The sequence below is a fragment of the Schistocerca nitens genome, chromosome 4, assembly GCF_023898315.1.
Source record: "Schistocerca nitens isolate TAMUIC-IGC-003100 chromosome 4, iqSchNite1.1, whole genome shotgun sequence".
Taxonomy (NCBI): domain Eukaryota; kingdom Metazoa; phylum Arthropoda; class Insecta; order Orthoptera; family Acrididae; genus Schistocerca; species Schistocerca nitens.
Window position 1 is genome coordinate 577,954,705 of NC_064617.1, and position 23,864 is coordinate 577,978,568.

The window sequence follows — 23,864 nt, forward strand, 5'->3', positions numbered from 1 at the left end:
GCGTTGCTGGCCGCGGCAGTGGAGTCGACATGGCTCCACAACTCTGTCAGTACCTTCCAGAACCTCCTGCACTTCTCGTAGTGATCCGCACTGCAAAAGGCGGTTATTACAGCCTTTGACAGCTTGTCACGTTCATGTTGCAAGTGAGCGTATATCTTCATGATGGCTATCCGTCTCCCGAGATAGCAGCTTCTGTATTCACAGAGCTCCACACGCACGTTTCTGATTTGTCGAACAATCGACACCTTATTACACCTCGACTGGTCAGTAAAACACCCGGTTTTGAACTTATAGATCGCATTAGCGGCTTCCTCTGGACATGGTGTACTTGAAAAAAGTTTTAGGCACTATTGCTCGTCGAACTGAGACCATTAGCGAGGATACAGACGATGGTAGCCTACAATGTGTTAGCGTAATCTGTCCTGGTGTCAACTAATTTTTTGTCCCGTGTGCTTATTTGTCTTAGATGGCTTTCATTTAGTCAGTCATCTTGAAAATAAAGAAAACAATTCTCAAGGGTTCGCTTAGAATGGTGGCTGAGGCGGATCTGATGGTGCCCGCAGATAAGATGGAGATCAGCCTGACGCAGACGAATGATGGGCCAGAGGCCGGTCCCAGCTCAGAGCGCACCAACTGCAGCTGCCTGCCCGGCTGCTCCGAGATCAGCTACAGCAGCAGCACATTCTCTAGCAGACTCTGGGTCCACCACCTGCGATCCGAGTACACCGCGAACGTCAGCAACGTCTCCCATGTCATGTGAGTCAGGTCGCGCCTATCGACCCATGGTTCGCTATTATTGTGCATTACTAACTCTAGTGTTTATCGTTTGAATTTGTTTTCAGAGAGAACTTGGCACTGGTACATATCTTCTTCACCGAGTCTCAGTTCACATCCATGCTGAAAGCAGAACTGTTTGGATTCACAGAGTTCCTTTGTAAGTAACAGTGCACACGCATACTTACTGCTGGAATACTGACCATAAATGTTGTGTGTGGCCAAAGCCTCTCTGATCAAATTAAAACTTTCATGGAGAGGGAGATGAACCTAGTGTCTTTTGGCACAGCGTCCTTTCCGGGAAGAGTCGCGAGGGCTCCTGCAGGACTGTGTTTATACTCTAATGACATACCTAAGAATTATGTTTCGTTGTACAAAGACAACCTGGAAAATCCACTAGCAGAATTTAGGCGAAATTAATGCTTACCTGGGAGAATAATGCTGTTGGTATATACAGCAAGTTTGCCACAATTTACGACAGTGTTGTGCTGAACTGAGTTTTTAGTGACAGGAAGTAGAAGAGAAGTCGAGCTGAGTATTACTTATTGATACTTTCATTTGCGGCAGGCTCAATAATCACGAATGCTACAGCGGTGAGTCCGTCGTGGCTGCAGGACCACCAGCTTGGAAGGCGATGTGGGGCACCACAGACCCCAGTAATAGCCACAGACACCTCTATGTAACTGAGATCGTGATAAGGACTACTGGTCCAATCACAACTTCGCCAATATCTTAAATATGTGAGATTTGAGACGAATATCGAATGATAAGACAACCCTATATCAAGAATATTCTGAAGGAATTTTACGTTTAAAATTTCATGAACGCAATATTGACAAAACTGTATACCACCCCCAACCCTCCAGAAAAAAACGAACACCCGCTAAAATCTACAGTTTCTCACTTTAAAAAAATTGCAAAACTTATTCCAAATGCTACAATACACGGAAGTTTAAACTTTTAATCATGTGATAGTACAAACTCAAATTTTGATAATTAATATAACTGCTTAACTTCCGCTTTTAACAGGCCTCCGCCATAAAATGAAATCAATACCCTTAGCTGCTTACAAGCGTTGATATAAGTCAACGGGGACAGTTGAAAATGTGTGCCCCGACCGGGCGTCGAACCCGGGATCCCCTGCTTACATGGCAGACGCTCTAACCATCTTGGTTTTTTATTTTATTTATTTATTTTTCATTCGTTCGATATAGTTAGTTGAGTTTGGTCTGGGCGGACGTCACAAGACATCCGTTCAAGTGGATCATTGGTCCCTTGACTCAGTTTTATTTATTACAGAGGGCACGCAGCCCTCTGATCGAACACGCTGAGCAACCGTGCCAGCATCAATTGAGCCACTGACAACTCAGAGGACAGTGCGACTACAGGGACTTCTCTCTGGCACGCATCCCGTGAGACCCACATTCACAACTTATTGCCCCGCACTATATTCATAGTGCTCCTGCCCATTATACTCATTACTCGCGGCTTTACTGCCGATTCCCGTAAGAGTTCGGACACTGATCGTGCATCTGCACAGAAAAAGATGGTCAACTGGCCGATGAGCCTTAACTATATATATATATATATATATATATATATATATATATATATATATATATATATATATATATATGAAGATGATATCTGTTCTTTCGGACATGTCCGAAAGAACAGATACCATTTTCATATATAAGAAATGTAGTGAGTTTATAATTTATTTAGTTTTTTCTCGTGAACGAGACTTACTCCACAATAACAAATTATACCACATGTAACAACTAATAACCCTGGTCACCAATCACCACCGGATACAACGCACGTAACACACAACTTCCAGCGCCCAACGCACCATTTAAACTGTCGGCGTTATTCGCGACGCTCTGTAGTCCTTCACGTCAAAGCATCACCGTGCGGAGTGGCCTCGTGGTTTGAGGCGTTATGTCACGGACTGCGGGGCCCCTCCCGCCGGATGTTCGAGTCCTCCCTCGGGCATGGGTGTATGCGTTGTTCTTAGCATAAGTTAGTTTAAGTTAATTTAAGTAGTATCTAAGTCTAGGGAACGACGACCTAAGCAGTTTGGTCCCTTAGGAATTCACACACATTTGAACATTTTGCCAAAGCATCAGCAGCCCAAGCAAGTTATTTCTCGCGCAGCGGAATTTAAATAGCTTAGCGCAGCTTAACATAGATTCATTCTAAAGCAGGCCAGCATAACAGGCCTAGATTTCCATAGGTATGACGTAGTGCAAGATAACTAATAACTATACTCCTCTAAGGGACCGTAGTGCACCACATCTAACTTTACAAATACGATGCAACCCTAGTGGGCGCAAAAAGAACTTCTTGTTCCAGTGCTTATAATAAAATTAAATACAACACTGACATCCAATATAGCAAGGCCGCGCAGATTGCGCTTTGTAACACTTAAGAAGATCGTCAGCTTTTTGCTCACGAGCAATGTAGCCGACTCTAAACACACTTCCTGGTATTTTTCACCAGAATTCACAATGATTCTGATACTTTCGCAGGAACTACCTCTAACGGCGAAAACCCTCAGCTTTTATCGCGCATGCGGTGTCGAAAAATTGATTCACAGCAAGAATCCCCACACAAAAGTCCGTTTAATTTGTGGCGTCTGCTGTTCACACATTTCCACAGAATTTCAGTCGTCGTTCCATAGGCAATAGCACCTCTTTTGGCTGTAAGAGTCTTTCTCTAAATCAACAGTGAACATATGCGTTACGCATGTTTCCGGAAGCGATATGATGTTTGGTGATAAATAAGAATTTCTGCAGCCATGATTGCGTGTTGAAATATTTTTATTTCCCCAGTGACGGGTTTCCACAGAGTCTAGCTGTCATCTTCGGATCTTCTGGAAATAAAATTACTGTGCATATTGCGCTATGGCTTAAAAATAAAAAAAAAATATTCCACACAGTAGAAACCAGACACCCGTCAAACTACTGCAGCTCGTTAAGTTATACAAGTCACACGACAAAATATACAAACTTAACTTTGTTGCACCTGAATATGGTCACACAATTTTGAGATTGTGTGTACTGTGTATTGAACCGGGCACCTAGAGACGACGGAGAGGCTTCGTCCCGCCGTAGCCCTCAGTGGTTTACAACCCGACAACAGGCCACAGCAGTCCTCCCATCCCACCGCCTGCCAACAACGAACCCAGGGTTATCGTGCGGTTCGGCCCCCAGTGGACCTCCTCAGGAACGTCACATACCAGACGAGTGGACCCCAACTGTTTGCGTGGTAGAGTAATTATGTTGTACGCGTACGTGGAGACAGTGTTTGCGCAGCAATCTCCGATATAGTGTAACTGAGGTGGTATAAGGGGAACAAGCCCGCATTCGCCGACGCAGATGGAAAACCGCCTTAAAAACCATCCACGGCTGGCTGCCACACCGGACCTCGACACTAATCCGCAGGGCGGATTCGTGCCGGGGATCAGGACGCCTTCCCGCTCGGGAAGCAGAGCATTAGACCGCGCGGCCAGCCGGGCGGGCTATTTTGGGTTTACTTTAACACCTCTGTTATTACAAAGCAACCGATTTAATTTGGTCTCGGATTAAAGGTAGATGGTAGAACAGAGCAAAAATTCAAGATAACAGACGCCTGAGCACGAAGCAAAAGACATAATCTTCCCTTCAGCGTGAACAGACTGCGTGCAGCACGTAAAGATAGATACAAGCCTTGAAGCTATCATTGTAAATTTGAAATCATATAATTTGGGCACAGAGTAGACAGCAATGAGGGTCGTAGCATGATGCAGACTTTGGAACAAATTAAGATAATAGTAATTCTTCGTTTTAAAGACTCACGGTTTAAAAAGTGTTTTTTATGTCAACATATAGGTTGCATAAATAGTGTGTGAGAACTTCCTAGCTTTCATTGATTGGAAATTTACCCAAAGTGGTATGCAGATATTTAACATTCATGTGTGACTAATTATAATTTTTAACGTGTTTACCAAGGAGAAGAAGCTAGCTAAGTAATTGACAAATTTAAGTCTTAAGCGGGCGGATAAATTCGTGAAATACTCAGATAATTCGACAGGTTACCCCCTGTCAAGGCACAAATTGGAAAACGTCTTAAAATGACAAACTGTCGTGATGTCGATCGTTACCGACGTTATCGGGCAGCAGTGCCTCTAGTTGTTCGAATAAGATGGATGGTTGTTTCCCTGTTCCATGGATTATAAATGCAATCTGTCACTGTTATTTCTAACGAGCTAGTTTACACTGTAATTCTGGTTGATAGTAAAAATATGACCATGTACTGAGCATTTAGACAGTAGTCTTTTGCATTAGTCTCTGTAGTTACTAGCCGGTTGGTGTGGCCGAGCGGTTCTAGGCGCTTCAGTGTAGAACCGCGCGACCGCTACGGTCGCAGGTTCGAATCCTGCCTCAGGCATGGATGTGTGTGATGTCCTTAGGTTAGTTAGGCTTAAGTAGTTCTAAGTTCTAGGGGACTGATGACCTCAGATGTTAAGTACCATAGTGCTCAGAGCCTTTTTTTTTTAGTTACTACCTCTAATTCTTTCTTACTCACAGTGATTTACGCTTAACTAGTAACTACAGTCAACACACCCACACACATGCATTATAAAATTATTCATTTTCTTAAAGCTCTATGGAGTACAAGCAGTTGTCAAGCAAATATAATGAATTCGGTTTGTGTTTGAAGTTACTTTGTTGTGTGTTATGTATTTAGTTATAACACAGTCCAGTGAGTACTAAAATGGCAAATGTGGTAGTTAATTTCGGTGATCTTGTTGTTAGACAAGCGCCTTTTTAAGAAAAATTAACTCTCACCCGACTTGGCTCTGAGGCTCTAAGCACTATGGGACTTAACATCTATGGTGATCAGTCCCCTAGAACTTAGAACTACTTAAACCTTACTAACGTAAGGACATCACACAACACCCAGTCATCACGAGGCAGAGAAAATCCATGTCCCCGCCGGGAATCGAACCCGGGCGTGGGAAGCGAGAACGCGACCGCACGACCACGAGATGCTCACCCGACTTCATGCGGAAGCTATGGAGCAGTGGACGCAGCGTCGTCAGCACGTCTCTAGTGTGGATGACGGATCTAAATCCATTTTAAAATTTATTTTTCTCCTCATAGACTAGAAAGTATAATACAATGTACCGTGGGCACGTAAATCTGACTATTGTCTGCAGCAACACGGTCTGGCAATCCAGATATTGCCCGCTCTCTGCCGTTATGCTTACGCAAACCTCCTCCCTTCACGCTTCCCTATCGCTCTGCTTCTTTGCAGGAACACCCTCCCTTGTGCTAAGAACTGTAGTATAGTTGAGACGGCGTGAGAAGCCCCTGACACCCAGCAGTGCTATAGCAGCTTCCAACTGTGACGCGCTAACTGCTGCAGGCGGAAACGGTAGACGTCTACAGAGCTGTGAAAATACTGATGTGTTGCCATAGAGACGTTTACAAAATTGCGTAACGTTATTGGTTGAGGTGCACTCGCGAAGTTGCCGCGCCGCGCGGGGTAACCGAGCGGTCTGTATCTCCTTGTCACGGTTCGCGCGGCCCTCCCCCCCGCCCCCATCGTAGGTTCGAGTCCTCACTCAGGCATGTATGTGTGTTGTCCTTACCGTAAGTTAGTTTAAGTTAGATTCATTGTGAAACAAATCTCTTCTACAGCAAGCTCTTTGCTTTCCACGTTTTGAGAGCTGTTAGTACGTACAAAAAAAAAAAAAAAAGTCCACTTAACGTGGGCTCTAAGTTCATACCTTTGCATACCTATGAGCATTTGTGCATCACCGCTACTATGAAACACGTCTCTTCTACTACACAAGCGCTCATATCTGTTATGGTATGTATTGTAAAGCCCATGTTTACGAGATATTTTGCTTTGAATGCTCGTTTCTGCCATATCCCTGAATACTGACCATTCCTACTTGGACACCCTGTATAAAGAAACCACTTACATAGGGAGAAAAGCAATAGGTTTAAAACGAAGGCACCCAAACTGAAGTTATACATTGATCTGGTTGTACGCCGCCTCGTAATATTAACTGAACATTCAGTAAAACTTTTTTCCAAGGTCACAGATTTTCAGTAAGCGTTTGACGTGACTAATCCTTCAGGGCAATAAAACTTAGTGGTTATGAAAAGATATGTAAAACTTACGTTACTATGAGTTGTCAATAATCGTATCATATGAGCAGTAAAAGAAAAAAAAGAGTCCTATAGCATTGTTGGCTGAGAGATTACAAATAGTAGGTTGTTCTGCTTAACAGGAAAAAGTTCTTTCTTTCGCCAACAATGATCGCTTTTATAGTGATGTGTGAGAGTGGTGTCGTACGTGACTGCCTCGTGTGCAGATGACTGTAACGGATGTGAGTATAGCATTGCAGTGCATAGCGGACGGATGACATCCAGCAATATGTCATGGATTCATTGATTGAGCAATTGCGGAGAGGTCTGGGATTTAATCCAATTTGATGATCAGAAAAGTTATCCCACCATATCTCGTCCTGTTGCTGGCGAAATACTGGCTGTGAAGATCTCTTCCACCACTAGGATTCGAACCTGTTTCATCCGAGCCTCCGGACAGGTGTGCATTAGCGACCTCGGCTACATTTTTTTTCTCCCCCCCCCCCCCCCCCCCAGTTCCGTTATAGCCCTCCAATTCGCTCATATTTAGTTTCCTTCAGGCCTGCCTTCTGTCGCTTTAATCCTGTTTGTTAAAACATAATAACTACTTTGGAAAATGGAAGAAAATTACTAACACAACTATCTAGTTTGATGTGACTTCTTCTCTTTTGTTATGTATTTAAATTATATTTCATCTTAATTCTGAGTTAAATGACAAGTAAAAGTTTTCATTTCGTGGAACCGAAAAAGAAAAGTAATAATTATGTAAAGCCTCGTTTGATGGTTGTATATTCCTTCATTCGTAAAATGTAAAATATCTTTTCCATCTAAAAATTAAATGTGCGGTACTTGATAAGTGCAAAGAATTCTGATATTTTGTCTAAATCCAACGGTTTGTCATCTATAGAGACTGAGGTTCTTGTTCCTTTTTCAGAAAAATAAGAGATAAATGAAATAAATTTTTATTTTTACTACCTATATCCTGCTTCGAGATCGTAAGGCACATTTAAAATAAGGGTAACATAAAGAGTAAATGTATTAATCCTAATTACAAAATAAAAATAGAGGATGCAGCAATCTATGCACTGGTCTTATTATCTCAGATGGAATTTGCAAAATTGTTTTGATAATTTCATTTGTTCTGCAGTTCATGGTGTTATGCTGTCTGTTTAAAGTTAAATTCCGTTGATCTCGGTGTTGGTTACGGAGGTAGGTTACTAAACAGTTGCTTTAACCATAATGCCATCGCATGGAATACCATGTTCAGAAGATAAGTGTTTAGCTAGGATGTACACTCTTTGACATAAAACTTGACCGGCGGCCGGCCGCTTCAGAGGCTAAGTCCGCGCCGATCGCGACATGGGACAAAAAAACTGGCCAACTCGCTAATTCTCTAAGTCCGGTTATCTGCACAATCTGGCAACACTGTAGACTGCGGCACTTCCTGGAGGAAAACTTGTCCCATGATAGAGAAACTCTAGGCTGATTACGCCTGTGGTCTAGCGGTAGCGTGCGTTGTTTCTGTTCATAATGTCAGTGGATCGAGAGCAGCTGGCATAAAATATTTTTATAGCCTCTTCTGTCTGAATGCTGAAGACGTGAATGTAATGGTAGCGCAGATTCAATCTATTTCGCTTTGTGACACACCGATATCAAAATTTTATCCAGTAACGATTTTGCGGCAGATTTCCTGCAGACTGTCCTCCTCTGGACGCCGTATGCGGTAAAGCACCGGGATCCATTTGCTGGCTACTGGCAGCGGCCGTGGCGACAGCAGCGGCGCTGCTCTCCCCCGTTCTTTATCGAAAGCGCCGGCTACCGCTCATCGCTTTTGATGATTTAAAACGCTTTATTATTAAATGTTGCTCCACAGAAAATTTCTACAATTTCCATTCACGCTCAAAAGTAACGGAGACAGACGCCCTGATTAGAAGGCGGGTATTATATTGCATTAATCGGCAAGAGCTGAGCATGGCCCGAAATTAATTTTATAGACTGGGACGAAATTAAACCACCTCACTACATTCGATGAATTTATAAATGCTTCATACCTCGTTTCTTTTCCTTTCAAACTCAATTATTTGTGCAACTTTTGGTCAATGTTTGGATGTTTTCGTCAAGCCAGAGTGAGCGTCTGTGGTGTAAAGTGTATTACAGTTCTTGTTTCATTCCTTATGGTAAGTCTATGCGATAAACTGTGTGAATACCTTGCAATGCATGCTCTGTAGCAGTGCAGGAACACTGCACATTTGGAGTTCCATGTATGGGTTCATGAAGTATTTATTGTTGATCGGAAGTGATAGTTAAGGTCATCAGATTTAAACCAGAAAAATTTGTCGTTTTGAAGGTTTCAGAGAACGGAAAGGAATTGCTAACGCCGGTGTTAGAAAACGTCTACAGTTAAATGCTATTGCAAAAATTAAGAAGGGAACTATATTAATGATCATGTGCACTTCATAAACAACCTTCTGACATGTTAGACCTATATGACGAACAAAGCTCAAATTTATATCGTTGACAGTCGGTTTGAATCTTTTCAGGGTCTATTTTACAGTGAAGCACCTTGGAATTTGCAAAGCAGAAATCCATGATATTAACTTAATTTACTAAGTCGAAATCGGACGAAGATTGATGTTTAAAGGCATTCTTCAGATTTCGCATAAGAAATTTTTACTAGCAGTTTGCAACTCCATTAATTAAAATGGAAAATAAAAGGTTGTAGTCAGCGGCTTCTACCGTGATTCGAACTGCTATGTCTTATAGTACAAGCACTGCAACGCACAAGGGAACCTCTGAGCTAACGACACACTGGCGGCCAGAGGCGGAATATAGTCACTGCGATGTTGCCTGAGCCTCAAAACGCAACCTTTAACACACGAACAGAGGAGGTGGAGATTACTGTTTTAACGTCCCGTCGACAACGATGTCATTAGAGACGGAGCACAAGCTCGGATTAGGGAAGGATGGGGAAGGAAATCGGCCGTGCCCTTCCTAAGGAACCATCCCGGCATTTGCCTGAAGCGATTTAGGGAAATCATTGAAAACCTAAATCAGGATGGCCGGGCGCGGGATTGCACCGTCGTCCTCCCGAATGCACACACAAACAGGTGTTACTTATGTGAAGAACGCCGTTCTTGGAGTCCAGAAATTAAATATACTTTCTAATTGTGTCATCTTGCAGTGGATTATATCGTACGAGTCTTCGATGTGGAAAACGAATGTCAAGTGAATTTAGCGAAATAACGCCGACCTACACCCGGAAGTAAATGCACTATCAGAGTGTTGACAAATACTTGCTACGACGCTGCCATTTCTAGGCGCTCTGACGAGGCAGCTCTTCAGCGAAATGCTTGCCGTGATTCTCCGATACGGTTCTTCAGAGTGGAGACGCGCGCGCACGTTTGGTTTTTATGCGGCGTTCTCCCCTGATGGTTTCTGACGTCGCCTTGTGGGCTATGTATACATATGAGACATTCAATTATCATTAATCCAGAATCATACAAGTTTCAGCTTCCGGCGTGGAAGAAGGCTGTTGACGCCGACATTATATCATTTCAACGTAGGGAAAGCAAAACGGATCATTCAATGTTTCTCATTCAACATAAAGCATGTGAGATAATTTTCCGTAACGTTCATAATCATCTAAAAATACAAACGAAGTAAAAATACACCGGAAGCTTATTCGAATTGAATATAACGCTTTGCACCTCGATGTAGAATTTGTCCACTTGCAATCTTTTGCAGCATACACATAGAATGTCATGATTACCACGAGAATGAAGAAATATGTTGGTAAGGATGGAAGCAAGAAGAGACGCAGTCAACAAATATTCTATTCCTCATGGCATTCATTTCATTTGACACGTAAGAAGAGGTAAAGCGGGAATTTACTTTCGTTAACACGAAAGATATGCCGCACATATTGATAACGAGGAAGTCTGCGTCTTCATACGTTTCCTCCTTGAAATCTGTATGCTCTATTATATACTAAGTAGCCCGATCATTGTTTCAGTAATGTTACCCTCTTGTTTGACCCCGTAACGATGAACAGATTCCAAATGCATGTCTCCCTTCCTGGGTTGTTTTTTGTGTTTTATTGCTTGGAATTCCTGAAGCAGACCACTGTGCCTTCCCCCCTCGTGGGTTAGGTCTCAAAACTAAACCGCTTTGTATCCAATGGCATAATTTATTCAGACAGCATCAGCATAAGACTATCAAACAAAGCCTTCCATTTACAGTTGCAGCACTCTAACCAGCACTGACCAAAGTGTAATCCACGGTCATGGTCCTAAATTACCAGCTGTCTGCTACTGTGGCAAAGTCCGTACTACACTTTCGATTCCGCAGCACCATTTTATCTGGTAACACTGTGTAGTTGCACAGTTGTGCTACCAGGTCTGTCCTCACACTGTCAACTTTATGTATCTCACTTCTCCTGTAGCGTAGATCACGAGGAGCCGAAGTAAATGAGTGTATTCTGCATGACGTAACATTCAGTATTCCCTTCTTTCATAGCCACTCTTCATGTGCATCGATACCAAATAGGAATGCGAAAACTCTTGCGAGTGAGAGAATGACAATAACAATCGTAACAAGAACAAGCAAATAATGAATGATGTTTATTCCAACGCAGAACTAGAATGGCTTTAAATATAAAAATCTGTATCTATATCTATGTCCATATCTATCGATCTTTGAGTTGGCACAATGCAAATATATTCTTAGCATTTAGTTACTGAATTTAGTTCTGGATGTTTGCAGAGAAAAGGAAAAGTCGGTACTTCTCGCTAGTGTAATATAATGTGAACCAGCAACTACCCTTTCCTTAGAACACGACTCAAGCAGGTCCTCAAGTAGGTAGCAAGGCACTGCTGCATTCTGTTCCCTGACATTGCTCTGATGACGGTTAATGCAGATAGTTCCGATTATGAAATACAAAACGTATTGCAGGTTAGTTCCTAGGATAGTAACATTAAATTTGCGTTGTAGACGGCACATGAACGTGACGACTATCCATATTACTCATCAATATAAAAAGACAATATTTTGGGAATTTAGCAGGATTACTCAAAATGAATTCTGAAATTGGGTGACTGACTGCACAGGTGCTAAACGTCGTCAAGAGTATACGATGTCCTAATCGCATTAGGAATATGAAGATCGTCTTCGACAGCTCGCAACTTTCACATTGCTATCTCCACCCTACTCCAGACAGCCCTCGGTGGAGTTGCTCTACGTTGCCGATGTTATGGAAGGCCTTCAAACCGACAACAGACCACATATTGAAAAATACAAGCGAATTCCCTTGCAGCGTAAGCTTATTGTAACTAATCTAAAAATTATTGGAGAGGAACATTGTCCTATTCAAAAAAAGTAAAATGTTACACACTGTTGACGTCAAACGGACATTATCTATGTCCTGTCTTGTGTCCTACTCATCTATAATATCAAGTGTACTATGAAAATGATTATATATAATGGATGATAGAGTAATGCATTGATACCAGATGGTGGGGGACGGCCGGTGTGGCCGTGCGGTTCTAGGCGCTTCAGTCTGGAACCGCGTGACCGCTACGGTCGCAGGTTCGAATCCTGCCTCGGGCATGGATGTGAGTGATGTCCTTAGGTTAGTTTGGTTTAAGTAGTTCTAAGTTCTAGGGGACTGATGACCTTAGAAGTTAAGTCCCATAGTGCTCAGAGCCATTTGAACCATCTGAACTATTTAACAGAAAATGACATTAAAAATTAAAGTTATTCACGAGCAGCTAGTTGAGAATATGTATGAACATTAAATGACACGACGAACTGAAATAATATGACGAAGAGTTCAGCGCTCACTGGGAATAGAGCCCCACACATATCGTTGTTGACTACACACAAAGAGACGTCAGCTACCGAATTTTTATCCACCAGCTGCTCAGAATTGCATCTTGAACTTACAGTCATCTCGCAAATAGTTCTGTGTCTCACTGGGAGTTAAAAACGTCAGATATCGTTAGTGTTGACAACGAATGAAAATACATTAAAAATCAAAATTATTATCCACCAGCAGATAGGTGTTCTCATGATAGAGCTTGATAATACATAATTAAATCTTTAGTGCCGGGCCAGGATTCGATCCCATTCACGCGTAATATGTGAAGGTGTTGAGGAATCTGCAGTTTTGAACAAACAACAAATTGTAGCCGAGCTGTATTGCCACGAAGGGATCAAATTCCGCGTTAAGGGCGGTCTCAGTTGCATTCCCAGTTTAGAACCAATTTTATCGACATACAGAAGCTCAAATAAAAGATGGAATAAGTATCCTGTGACCATACATAGCGTTTGTGTCGTCACTTGAAATAAATAACTAGTATAAGAAAGGTTACTGGTGATAGAGTTTCTACATGTCGCCACTCCAGACTTTATTGTGGTTCAACCTACCGTCTACTTGGTAAAGAAGGAATATCATCTTGAATGTGAATTTTCAGACCACGCAGCCATTATATCTCCTTCACTTGGTGTAGCCAGGAGAGAATGGAATCTGTCTCTCCCTATCTAAAATCATTGACGGAAGTGGGAATGGAACCCAGACCATAGGTATAACAACCTACCATTCGTCCAACAGACCACTAAATCCTCTTCTCTGCGAGTCATTTTTCTATTGTAACGCAGTTGCGCCACACTGGATGAGAATTCTGACACACAGGCTCCCTGTAGTACTTTGCAGCATGTTCAGTAAATTCATTTACTTGGTTGACCGAATCACCATGAACTAGCTGCCTCGGCTACCCAGTGCATACATTCGACTATTTTGTAATCACAGAAATAAAATCACGTAACTGCCACCTACACACAACTGCCAACAGTGTAGGATGCAGACGTTTAAATAGTAAGTGTTCCTTTCCACTTGAGCTATTCTATTGCGCTATCTGTTACTAGAAAACGTCGTTCAGTCCAAAAGAAAAGCTGTAACTGTTTGTCTCTCAGAAGTCAAGACCTGGCCATATGCATAATCTCACAGTGCTGTGGAATCCAAAAGTTCTGGAGGAATAGTTGCCGAGCTCTGGAGCTGCTATAGCTACGTGTCAGCTTGTAGCATAGATAAGATGTCGCGAGTTCGAATACATTCAGTGCTACATTTTTTAAAACGCAATTCTGCTCTCTGCTGAAGGTATCAATCTAATGGAACTTTGAACATAATTCCCTTCACTTCTCAACCCAAAGTAGTCGCATGTGGAAAAAGGGCTAACTACTGTGACATTTTGTTCTATTCAGGTTTAATAGACAGCAGGCAGCAGATGCATCTCGAAGATGTGCAGGGAGAGCGCATCGTGCCATAATATGTCAGAAAAGTATTTTCTACATTAGCCGTCGTGTGGTAGTGATATTTTATTCTTCTTCAAACTTTGTTTGACAGCTTTAACTCAGAACAAGTTTTCTACATGCATGTAATCAATAAACCGCATGTGCATTGTCAGACTGTCATAGGTAACATCAGAGAATTCGCATATATCGTTGTTGATGATTGATTTCTCTCTCATGTTTACTATTGTTTTAACAACACTAAAGGAAACCTTACGAAAATTGTGCACTGTATTATAAGAAATGAAATAAAACTAACCATGATAACCTTACGACGAAAGTATCTGTACACAAGCATGCCTCTATCGACACGAATTAGTAAAATACTACTCACTTAGATTTTGATTGGGTCTGTGTTTAATTGGTATGCTGTGTCATACTCAAGAGGTATGCAAATGTGGCATTTCATAAATATAGTTACGTATTCCTAGAAACCCAAAATTCGCTTGGCAGCAGCGGAAAGAGGCCTTACCTGTTGTGCAGCATTGTAAGTTTTTCAACATTGCACTATGAGCTGAAAGCATTTTCTTGCGATTTCCTTATTGATGTTTGATCTGACTGCTTGTAGCTCTTTCACAGAAGGGATAAAAACGTTGCAGTCAGTGAGACTGGAACTGCGAACCGTAACAGACGCTTTTTCACAGGTCAGCACGTTACCACAGAGCTGGCGAGGAGGTATGGGTCTTAGCTTCCTATTACGATGCCAATAGTAAGTAGAACTCGTAAACCGCTACTTGAAGGTCGAGATTAGTTGCGGTTTCCACCTGCAACGACTTTCCTGGGCTGAAAACCGTAAATTTTCAATCTTTTGTTACCCTTCAAGCGATAATAACTCAGATTATTCAATGGAAATGACAGGTAAAATCAAGTGAACTTTGAGGCTTAATTCCGTGCACACCAGGAAGTAACTCGTCGATCACAGAGTTGCCAAACATACGTTGCCTTGTTGCCAAATCTCAGTTACAGTACCAGCAGGAAGAAGACGAACCGATGTGATCCTACAGCGGTCTGGGAAGTGACCATAGCTGGTGTCTCCAAGTCGCGGCTGCTACGGCCTGGAATACGTAATGCGTCTGATTCGCTTTCTGTAACTAGGTTTAGGGACTGGAGCGTAGTTACTAATAATACTCAGAACTGACTGCAAACTGAGCATCATAAATCAGTAACTCTCATTGTTGTTTTTATATTTCTTTCGTAAGTGTACTCAAAACTAAGAAAGTCATTCACAGGCGTTTTCGTGCCTCGCCGATAGTCGAGCACAACATACAAATAAAAACAAAAAAGAATGTGTGTGTGTGTGTGTGTTTGTGTGTGTGTGTGTGTGTGAAGGAGAGAGAGAGAGAGAGAGATAAATAAAAAGCAATGAGAGAGAGTGTAAAAAATTGTTGTAAAGAAATTGAATCATGGTATTTAAAGAAATCTTTCATTAAAATGACACGTTCCACATCATTACGAAATGTCGTATTCATGATCTATGGAACAAGAGTTAATCTAATCTAATCTAATCTAATCACATCATATTGATGATTAGCCATGAAGAGTCATGAATTACCGAAATTTTGGCCAATACCAGTAACCAAATCTAAACTTGAAAATAAAAGACGACAATTTTTGTAATAAACCGTGACTCCTATCAAGACCCTTTCGTCCCTGTTATCTAACCACGAAAGGTGTCTGATATACCTCCATTCTGAAGTAACAAAGTGTGCATGCATTTAAAGATGAAGTGCATGATGTGAAGTTCTGTGACGGAGATACGAACCCAACACGTAATCCGATTGTTAACTAAGAAAAATCAAATGTTACGTATCGGTTTTTCTTACGAGCCGCTAGGTGTCTGAATCTAAAATAAGGATACACACTTTTGTGCCTAAGCGACAATCGAACTGCACACCTACCGTGCATCCACGAATATAGCTTAAGTATCAGTTGCTTACTCATGAACAGTAAGATGTGTGCGTTTTTGACCAGAAATAACGACACCTGTTGCGATTGTTGGAAACACATGAACAGACATTGAAATTGCGCGTTAATTTTCACTAGCAGGTGGGTGTGCACTTGATAAAGCTAGAAATGAAATTATGAATATTTTTTTACTGGATCAGGTTTCAGACCCACATACTTACCTTTGGAGGAAACCTAGAGAAGATTGCAGTCTTGGGAAAAGGAACGAAATGACTGAACTATACTGTTCCGAGAGATTCAGATCCTCGAAAGAGGAGATACGAATTCGAATCACAGTCCAGCACCAAATTTTTAAACGTCTCTAGTTCAATCAAGTACAAGTAAAATAAGAGCCCTGTCCCTTTAAATGGCTATCGGTTCATCAAATAAAATAAAATTTCCTAATGTAAGTAAGCTTACTGGCGACTGTATTTCTGTTTACCATGACTTCCGCTGTGTCATTTCCCAACGTAAACCGGCTCTGCCCAGTTGGTAATGAAGGAACGTGATGTTTAATGCGGATTCTGGATTATAACGTCTTTCTCTTGAGGTTACCAGAGGTAAAATAAATCTGTTTGTGCCTCTTAAAAGTAAATGCCTGAACCCACGCATTGCACCTGTGATAGCTCGTTCCACCATACCATTGTGGCCACATTACCCAGCCCCAAGAGTGTGCTGTAACGGATGATGTGCTTAGCTTACAAAATTAGTCACGGTGGAAAAAAAGCGAGTCTATTAAATGGTCAAGTAGAAGCAAGCTTCTGACGCAGAGATTATGCTATTCTCATGTCAGCAGGATGTAAAGACTCTTCTAGGCATCATAGGCTGGATGTGAAGCCATTTTGATTTTTCACAAATTCAGCAAATTTGTTTGTTCGAGAAAATCCACTGTGAAGTGTGAAGTTGCCGGATAATTCGATTATTAATGTTATTATTAATATCATTCTATTCATACCGCTGCTGTAACACAAGTGCTTGAACATCATTTAATGCCTTTTGGTCACTATAGATGTAGTTTCCCAAGAACAGGTTCTTTCCCTGTCTACGGAATCCTTTTCATGTTAATATCAAACACCAGCAATTACTCGTAGATTACTTTAAAACTAAAGTAATTGACGAAGACGTTACTTGGTAACAAAAACGCACTGCCTTTCTTCATTTACTTTCGCCTAGAAATGGCTATCGAGTACTGACAAACCAAAACGCAAGAGATCTTACTGCCTTCCGATATACGTTGCTGTTAGTTCTTCCACATGATTTGGTCGACATGACCTGTTTCAAGATGTGTATGACAGACAGTGTTTTAGAAAATCTATTGTTTCCTTTTGAAATAAACAGAAGTATTTTCATTCTAAGCTGTCCAAGTACAAAATTTTCGCAATATTAGTTCAAATTTAATATTCGCTTCTATAATGTAGGAAAGTATTTCACAGTCGCAAAACTCGCATCCGAAACGTTGACCTTACACTTAGTCGCTGACCATACATTCTAGCTCAGAGTGACACCAGTTTAAATAACCTAATGTAGCGAAGACTGTTTGCCAGTGCTCTTTCTCACCGGAAAATACGCAATTCACTCATTTGGCTCCATAAGTACACTGTAACAGTAATTTCTGTGTGGAATTTGTCAGTAAGCTTTTGCCTTCCAACCGGCAAAATACGGCAGAGGACGGCCGGTAAACAATTCACAAACCACGATTTAGTGCCAATAAGACGATTTCTTTAAACATTGTCGAAGCTGAGGGAATTTAGTTTCTGCTTAAATCGTCTAAAGCAGCAACGTTCACAGATATCTCAAATAGGAAAAAGCTGAATATCCAGGTACGAAGGTTGTAAAACAAACTTCCCACAGTTTGTGTCAGGTTGATCTTTTCGTCTGATAACACTGATTAAGTATTTTGTCTAAGAGGTATCACAAGTAGTATCCCTGTAGCTGTGGGAATCATTGGTTGAAAACGAGTTTAACACCAATGGGTACAGTGCTGCTAAATTTTCACAATTATTATCAACCTAAGTCTGAGTTCATCCACAAACTGAGGCGTATTTATAATATTGGAGCTAGACTGTGTATCCTTGTCTTTCTTGAGTGGTCATTGGAAGGCGTTTACACACACGTATACAATACTATGAACACTTCGAACGCTATGGTTAACGTTGCTCTCATAAACTACTTTTTTTTTAAATTCTTCTGGGTCTTCACCGTGCAATATGTGTTGTAGATACAGTCTCAGACCAAAAAATTGACCGCCGAGTCGTTCACGTAAGGTGGACAATACAGTCGTGCTCCTCTCAGAATTCTATGTCTGGCAATATGCTCGATCTAGCAACATGTAGACTGCGGCACTTCCCAGAGGAAGTCTTGACTCCAGTCTTAGTACATTACTCTTGACTACGACCGTAGTCTTGAGGTAAAACGCGAGACCAGCTAATATGATATTGTAGATTCGCTTGAATTACACTCATAGCTTCAGCGCCGAGAGGAAAGGGGGCGATAAAAATTTTGTCGATATGTGCTTTCGGTCGCCAGACGTCATATTAACTGGTCTCGCGTTTTACCTGAAGACTACGGTCGTGTTCCAGCAGCGGTATGAATAAAATGATAGTAATAATAACAGTAATAATCGAATTATCCGGCAACTTCACGCTTCACAGTGGATTTTCTCGAACAAACAAATTTGCTGAATTTGTGAAAAATCAAAATGGCTTCACATCCAGCCTATGATGCCTAGAAGAGTCTTTACATCCCGCTGACATGAGAATAGCATAATCTCTGCGTCAGAAGCTTGCTTCTACTTGACCATTTAATAGACTCGCTTTTTTTCCACCGTGACTAATTTTGTAAGCTAAGCACATCATCCGTTACAGCACACTCTTGGGGCTGGGTAATGTGGCCACAATGGTATGGTGGAACGAGCTATCACAGGTGCAATGCGTGGGTTCAGGCATTTACTTTTAAGAGGCACAAACAGATTTATTTTACCTCTGGTAACCTCAAGAGAAAGACGTTATAATCCAGAATCCGCATTAAACATCACGTTCCTTCATTACCAACTGGGCAGAGCCGGTTTACGTTGGGAAATGACACAGCGGAAGTCATGGTAAACAGAAATACAGTCGCCAGTAAGCTTACTTACATTAGGAAATTTTATTTTATTTGATGAACCGATAGCCATTTAAAGGGACAGGGCTCTTATTTTACTTGTACTTGATTGAACTAGAGACGTTTAAAAATTTGGTGCTGGACTGTGATTCGAATTCGTATCTCCTCTTTCGAGGATCTGAATCTCTCGGAACAGTATAGTTCAGTCATTTCGTTCCTTTTCCCAAGACTGCAATCTTCTCTAGGTTTCCTCCAAAGGTAAGTATGTGGGTCTGAAACCTGATCCAGTAAAAAAATATTCATAATTTCATTTCTAGCTTTATCAAGTGCACACCCACCTGCTAGTGAAAATTAACGCGCAATTTCAGTGTCTGTTCATGTGTTTCCAACAATCGCAACAGGTGTCGTTATTTCTGGTCAAAAACGCACACATCTTACTGTTCATGAGTAAGCAACTGATACTTAAGCTATATTCGTGGATGCACGGTAGGTGTGCAGTTCGATTGTCGCTTAGGCACAAAAGTGTGTATCCTTATTTTAGATTCAGACACCTAGCGGCTCGTAAGAAAAACCGATACGTAACATTTGATTTTTCTTAGTTAACAATCGGATTACGTGTTGGGTTCGTATCTCCGTCACAGAACTTCACATCATGCACTTCATCTTTAAATGCATGCACACTTTGTTACTTCAGAATGGAGGTATATCAGACACCTTTCGTGGTTAGATAACAGGGACGAAAGGGTCTTGATAGGAGTCACGGTTTATTACAAAAATTGTCGTCTTTTATTTTCAAGTTTAGATTTGGTTACTGGTATTGGCCAAAATTTCGGTAATTCATGACTCTTCATGGCTAATCATCAATATGATGTGATTAGATTAGATTAGATTAGATTAACTCTTGTTCCATAGATCATGAATACGACATTTCGTAATGATGTGGAACGTGTCATTTTAATGAAAGATTTCTTTAAATACCATGATTCAATTTCTTTACAACAATTTTTTACACTCTCTCTCATTGCTTTTTATTTATCTCTCTCTCTCTCTCTCTCCTTCACACACACACACACACACAAACACACACACACACACACATTCTTTTTTGTTTTTATTTGTATGTTGTGCTCGACTATCGGCGAGGCACGAAAACGCCTGTGAATGACTTTCTTAGTTTTGAGTACACTTACGAAAGAAATATAAAAACAACAATGAGAGTTACTGATTTATGATGCTCAGTTTGCAGTCAGTTCTGAGTATTATTAGTAACTACGCTCCAGTCCCTAAACCTAGTTACAGAAAGCGAATCAGACGCATTACGTATTCCAGGCCGTAGCAGCCGCGACTTGGAGACACCAGCTATGGTCACTTCCCAGACCGCTGTAGGATCACATCGGTTCGTCTTCTTCCTGCTGGTACTGTAACTGAGATTTGGCAACAAGGCAACGTATGTTTGGCAACTCTGTGATCGACGAGTTACTTCCTGGTGTGCACGGAATTAAGCCTCAAAGTTCACTTGATTTTACCTGTCATTTCCATTGAATAATCTGAGTTATTATCGCTTGAAGGGTAACAAAAGATTGAAAATTTACGGTTTTCAGCCCAGGAAAGTCGTTGCAGGTGGAAACCGCAACTAATCTCGACCTTCAAGTAGCGGTTTACGAGTTCTACTTACTATTGGCATCGTAATAGGAAGCTAAGACCCATACCTCCTCGCCAGCTCTGTGGTAACGTGCTGACCTGTGAAAAAGCGTCTGTTACGGTTCGCAGTTCCAGTCTCACTGACTGCAACGTTTTTATCCCTTCTGTGAAAGAGCTACAAGCAGTCAGATCAAACATCAATAAGGAAATCGCAAGAAAATGCTTTCAGCTCATAGTGCAATGTTGAAAAACTTACAATGCTGCACAACAGGTAAGGCCTCTTTCCGCTGCTGCCAAGCGAATTTTGGGTTTCTAGGAATACGTAACTATATTTATGAAATGCCACATTTGCATACCTCTTGAGTATGACACAGCATACCAATTAAACACAGACCCAATCAAAATCTAAGTGAGTAGTATTTTACTAATTCGTGTCGATAGAGGCATGCTTGTGTACAGATACTTTCGTCGTAAGGTTATCATGGTTAGTTTTATTTCATTTCTTATAATACAGTGCACAATTTTCGTAAGGTTTCCTTTAGTGTTGTTAAAACAATAGTAAACATGAGAGAGAAATCAATCATCAACAACGATATATGCGAATTCTCTGATGTTACCTATGACAGTCTGACAATGCACATGCGGTTTATTGATTACATGCATGTAGAAAACTTGTTCTGAGTTAAAGCTGTCAAACAAAGTTTGAAGAAGAATAAAATATCACTACCACACGACGGCTAATGTAGAAAATACTTTTCTGACATATTATGGCACGATGCGCTCTCCCTGCACATCTTCGAGATGCATCTGCTGCCTGCTGTCTATTAAACCTGAATAGAACAAAATGTCACAGTAGTTAGCCCTTTTTCCACATGCGACTACTTTGGGTTGAGAAGTGAAGGGAATTATGTTCAAAGTTCCATTAGATTGATACCTTCAGCAGAGAGCAGAATTGCGTTTTAAAAAATGTAGCACTGAATGTATTCGAACTCGCGACATCTTATCTATGCTACAAGCTGACACGTAGCTACAGCAGCTCCAGAGCTCGGCAACTATTCCTCCAGAACTTTTGGATTCCACAGCACTGTGAGATTATGCATATGGCCAGGTCTTGACTTCTGAGAGACAAACAGTTACAGCTTTTCTTTTGGACTGAACGACGTTTTCTAGTAACAGATAGCGCAATAGAATAGCTCAAGTGGAAAGGAACACTTACTATTTAAACGTCTGCATCCTACACTGTTGGCAGTTGTGTGTAGGTGGCAGTTACGTGATTTTATTTCTGTGATTACAAAATAGTCGAATGTATGCACTGGGTAGCCGAGGCAGCTAGTTCATGGTGATTCGGTCAACCAAGTAAATGAATTTACTGAACATGCTGCAAAGTACTACAGGGAGCCTGTGTGTCAGAATTCTCATCCAGTGTGGCGCAACTGCGTTACAATAGAAAAATGACTCGCAGAGAAGAGGATTTAGTGGTCTGTTGGACGAATGGTAGGTTGTTATACCTATGGTCTGGGTTCCATTCCCACTTCCGTCAATGATTTTAGATAGGGAGAGACAGATTCCATTCTCTCCTGGCTACACCAAGTGAAGGAGATATAATGGCTGCGTGGTCTGAAAATTCACATTCAAGATGATATTCCTTCTTTACCAAGTAGACGGTAGGTTGAACCACAATAAAGTCTGGAGTGGCGACATGTAGAAACTCTATCACCAGTAACCTTTCTTATACTAGTTATTTATTTCAAGTGACGACACAAACGCTATGTATGGTCACAGGATACTTATTCCATCTTTTATTTGAGCTTCTGTATGTCGATAAAATTGGTTCTAAACTGGGAATGCAACTGAGACCGCCCTTAACGCGGAATTTGATCCCTTCGTGGCAATACAGCTCGGCTACAATTTGTTGTTTGTTCAAAACTGCAGATTCCTCAACACCTTCACATATTACGCGTGAATGGGATCGAATCCTGGCCCGGCACTAAAGATTTAATTATGTATTATCAAGCTCTATCATGAGAACACCTATCTGCTGGTGGATAATAATTTTGATTTTTAATGTATTTTCATTCGTTGTCAACACTAACGATATCTGACGTTTTTAACTCCCAGTGAGACACAGAACTATTTGCGAGATGACTGTAAGTTCAAGATGCAATTCTGAGCAGCTGGTGGATAAAAATTCGGTAGCTGACGTCTCTTTGTGTGTAGTCAACAACGATATGTGTGGGGCTCTATTCCCAGTGAGCGCTGAACTCTTCGTCATATTATTTCAGTTCGTCGTGTCATTTAATGTTCATACACATTCTCAACTAGCTGCTCGTGAATAACTTTAATTTTTAATGTCATTTTCTGTTAAATAGTTCAGATGGTTCAAATGGCTCTGAGCACTATGGGACTTAACTTCTAAGGTCATCAGTCCCCTAGAACTTAGAACTACTTAAACCAAACTAACCTAAGGACATCACTCACATCCATGCCCGAGGCAGGATTCGAACCTGCGACCGTAGCGGTCACGCGGTTCCAGACTGAAGCGCCTAGAACCGCACGGCCACACCGGCCGTCCCCCACCATCTGGTATCAATGCATTACTCTATCATCCATTATATATAATCATTTTCATAGTACACTTGATATTATAGATGAGTAGGACACAAGACAGGACATAGATAATGTCCGTTTGACGTCAACAGTGTGTAACATTTTACTTTTTTTGAATAGGACAATGTTCCTCTCCAATAATTTTTAGATTAGTTACAATAAGCTTACGCTGCAAGGGAATTCGCTTGTATTTTTCAATATGTGGTCTGTTGTCGGTTTGAAGGCCTTCCATAACATCGGCAACGTAGAGCAACTCCACCGAGGGCTGTCTGGAGTAGGGTGGAGATAGCAATGTGAAAGTTGCGAGCTGTC

General features: G+C 41.3%; 1 protein-coding gene across 1 annotated transcript in view; it reads left to right on the forward strand.

The window, feature by feature from the left end:
* The window catches only part of LOC126252448 (pickpocket protein 28-like), a 203,007-nt gene that overhangs the window by 173,293 nt on the left and 5,850 nt on the right, over nt 1-23,864 (forward strand). The window contains exons 9-10 of the mRNA XM_049953342.1: nt 564-756; nt 843-934. Coding sequence (XP_049809299.1) covers nt 564-756; nt 843-934 — 285 coding nt within the window. The remainder of the gene's footprint in view (nt 1-563; nt 757-842; nt 935-23,864) is intronic.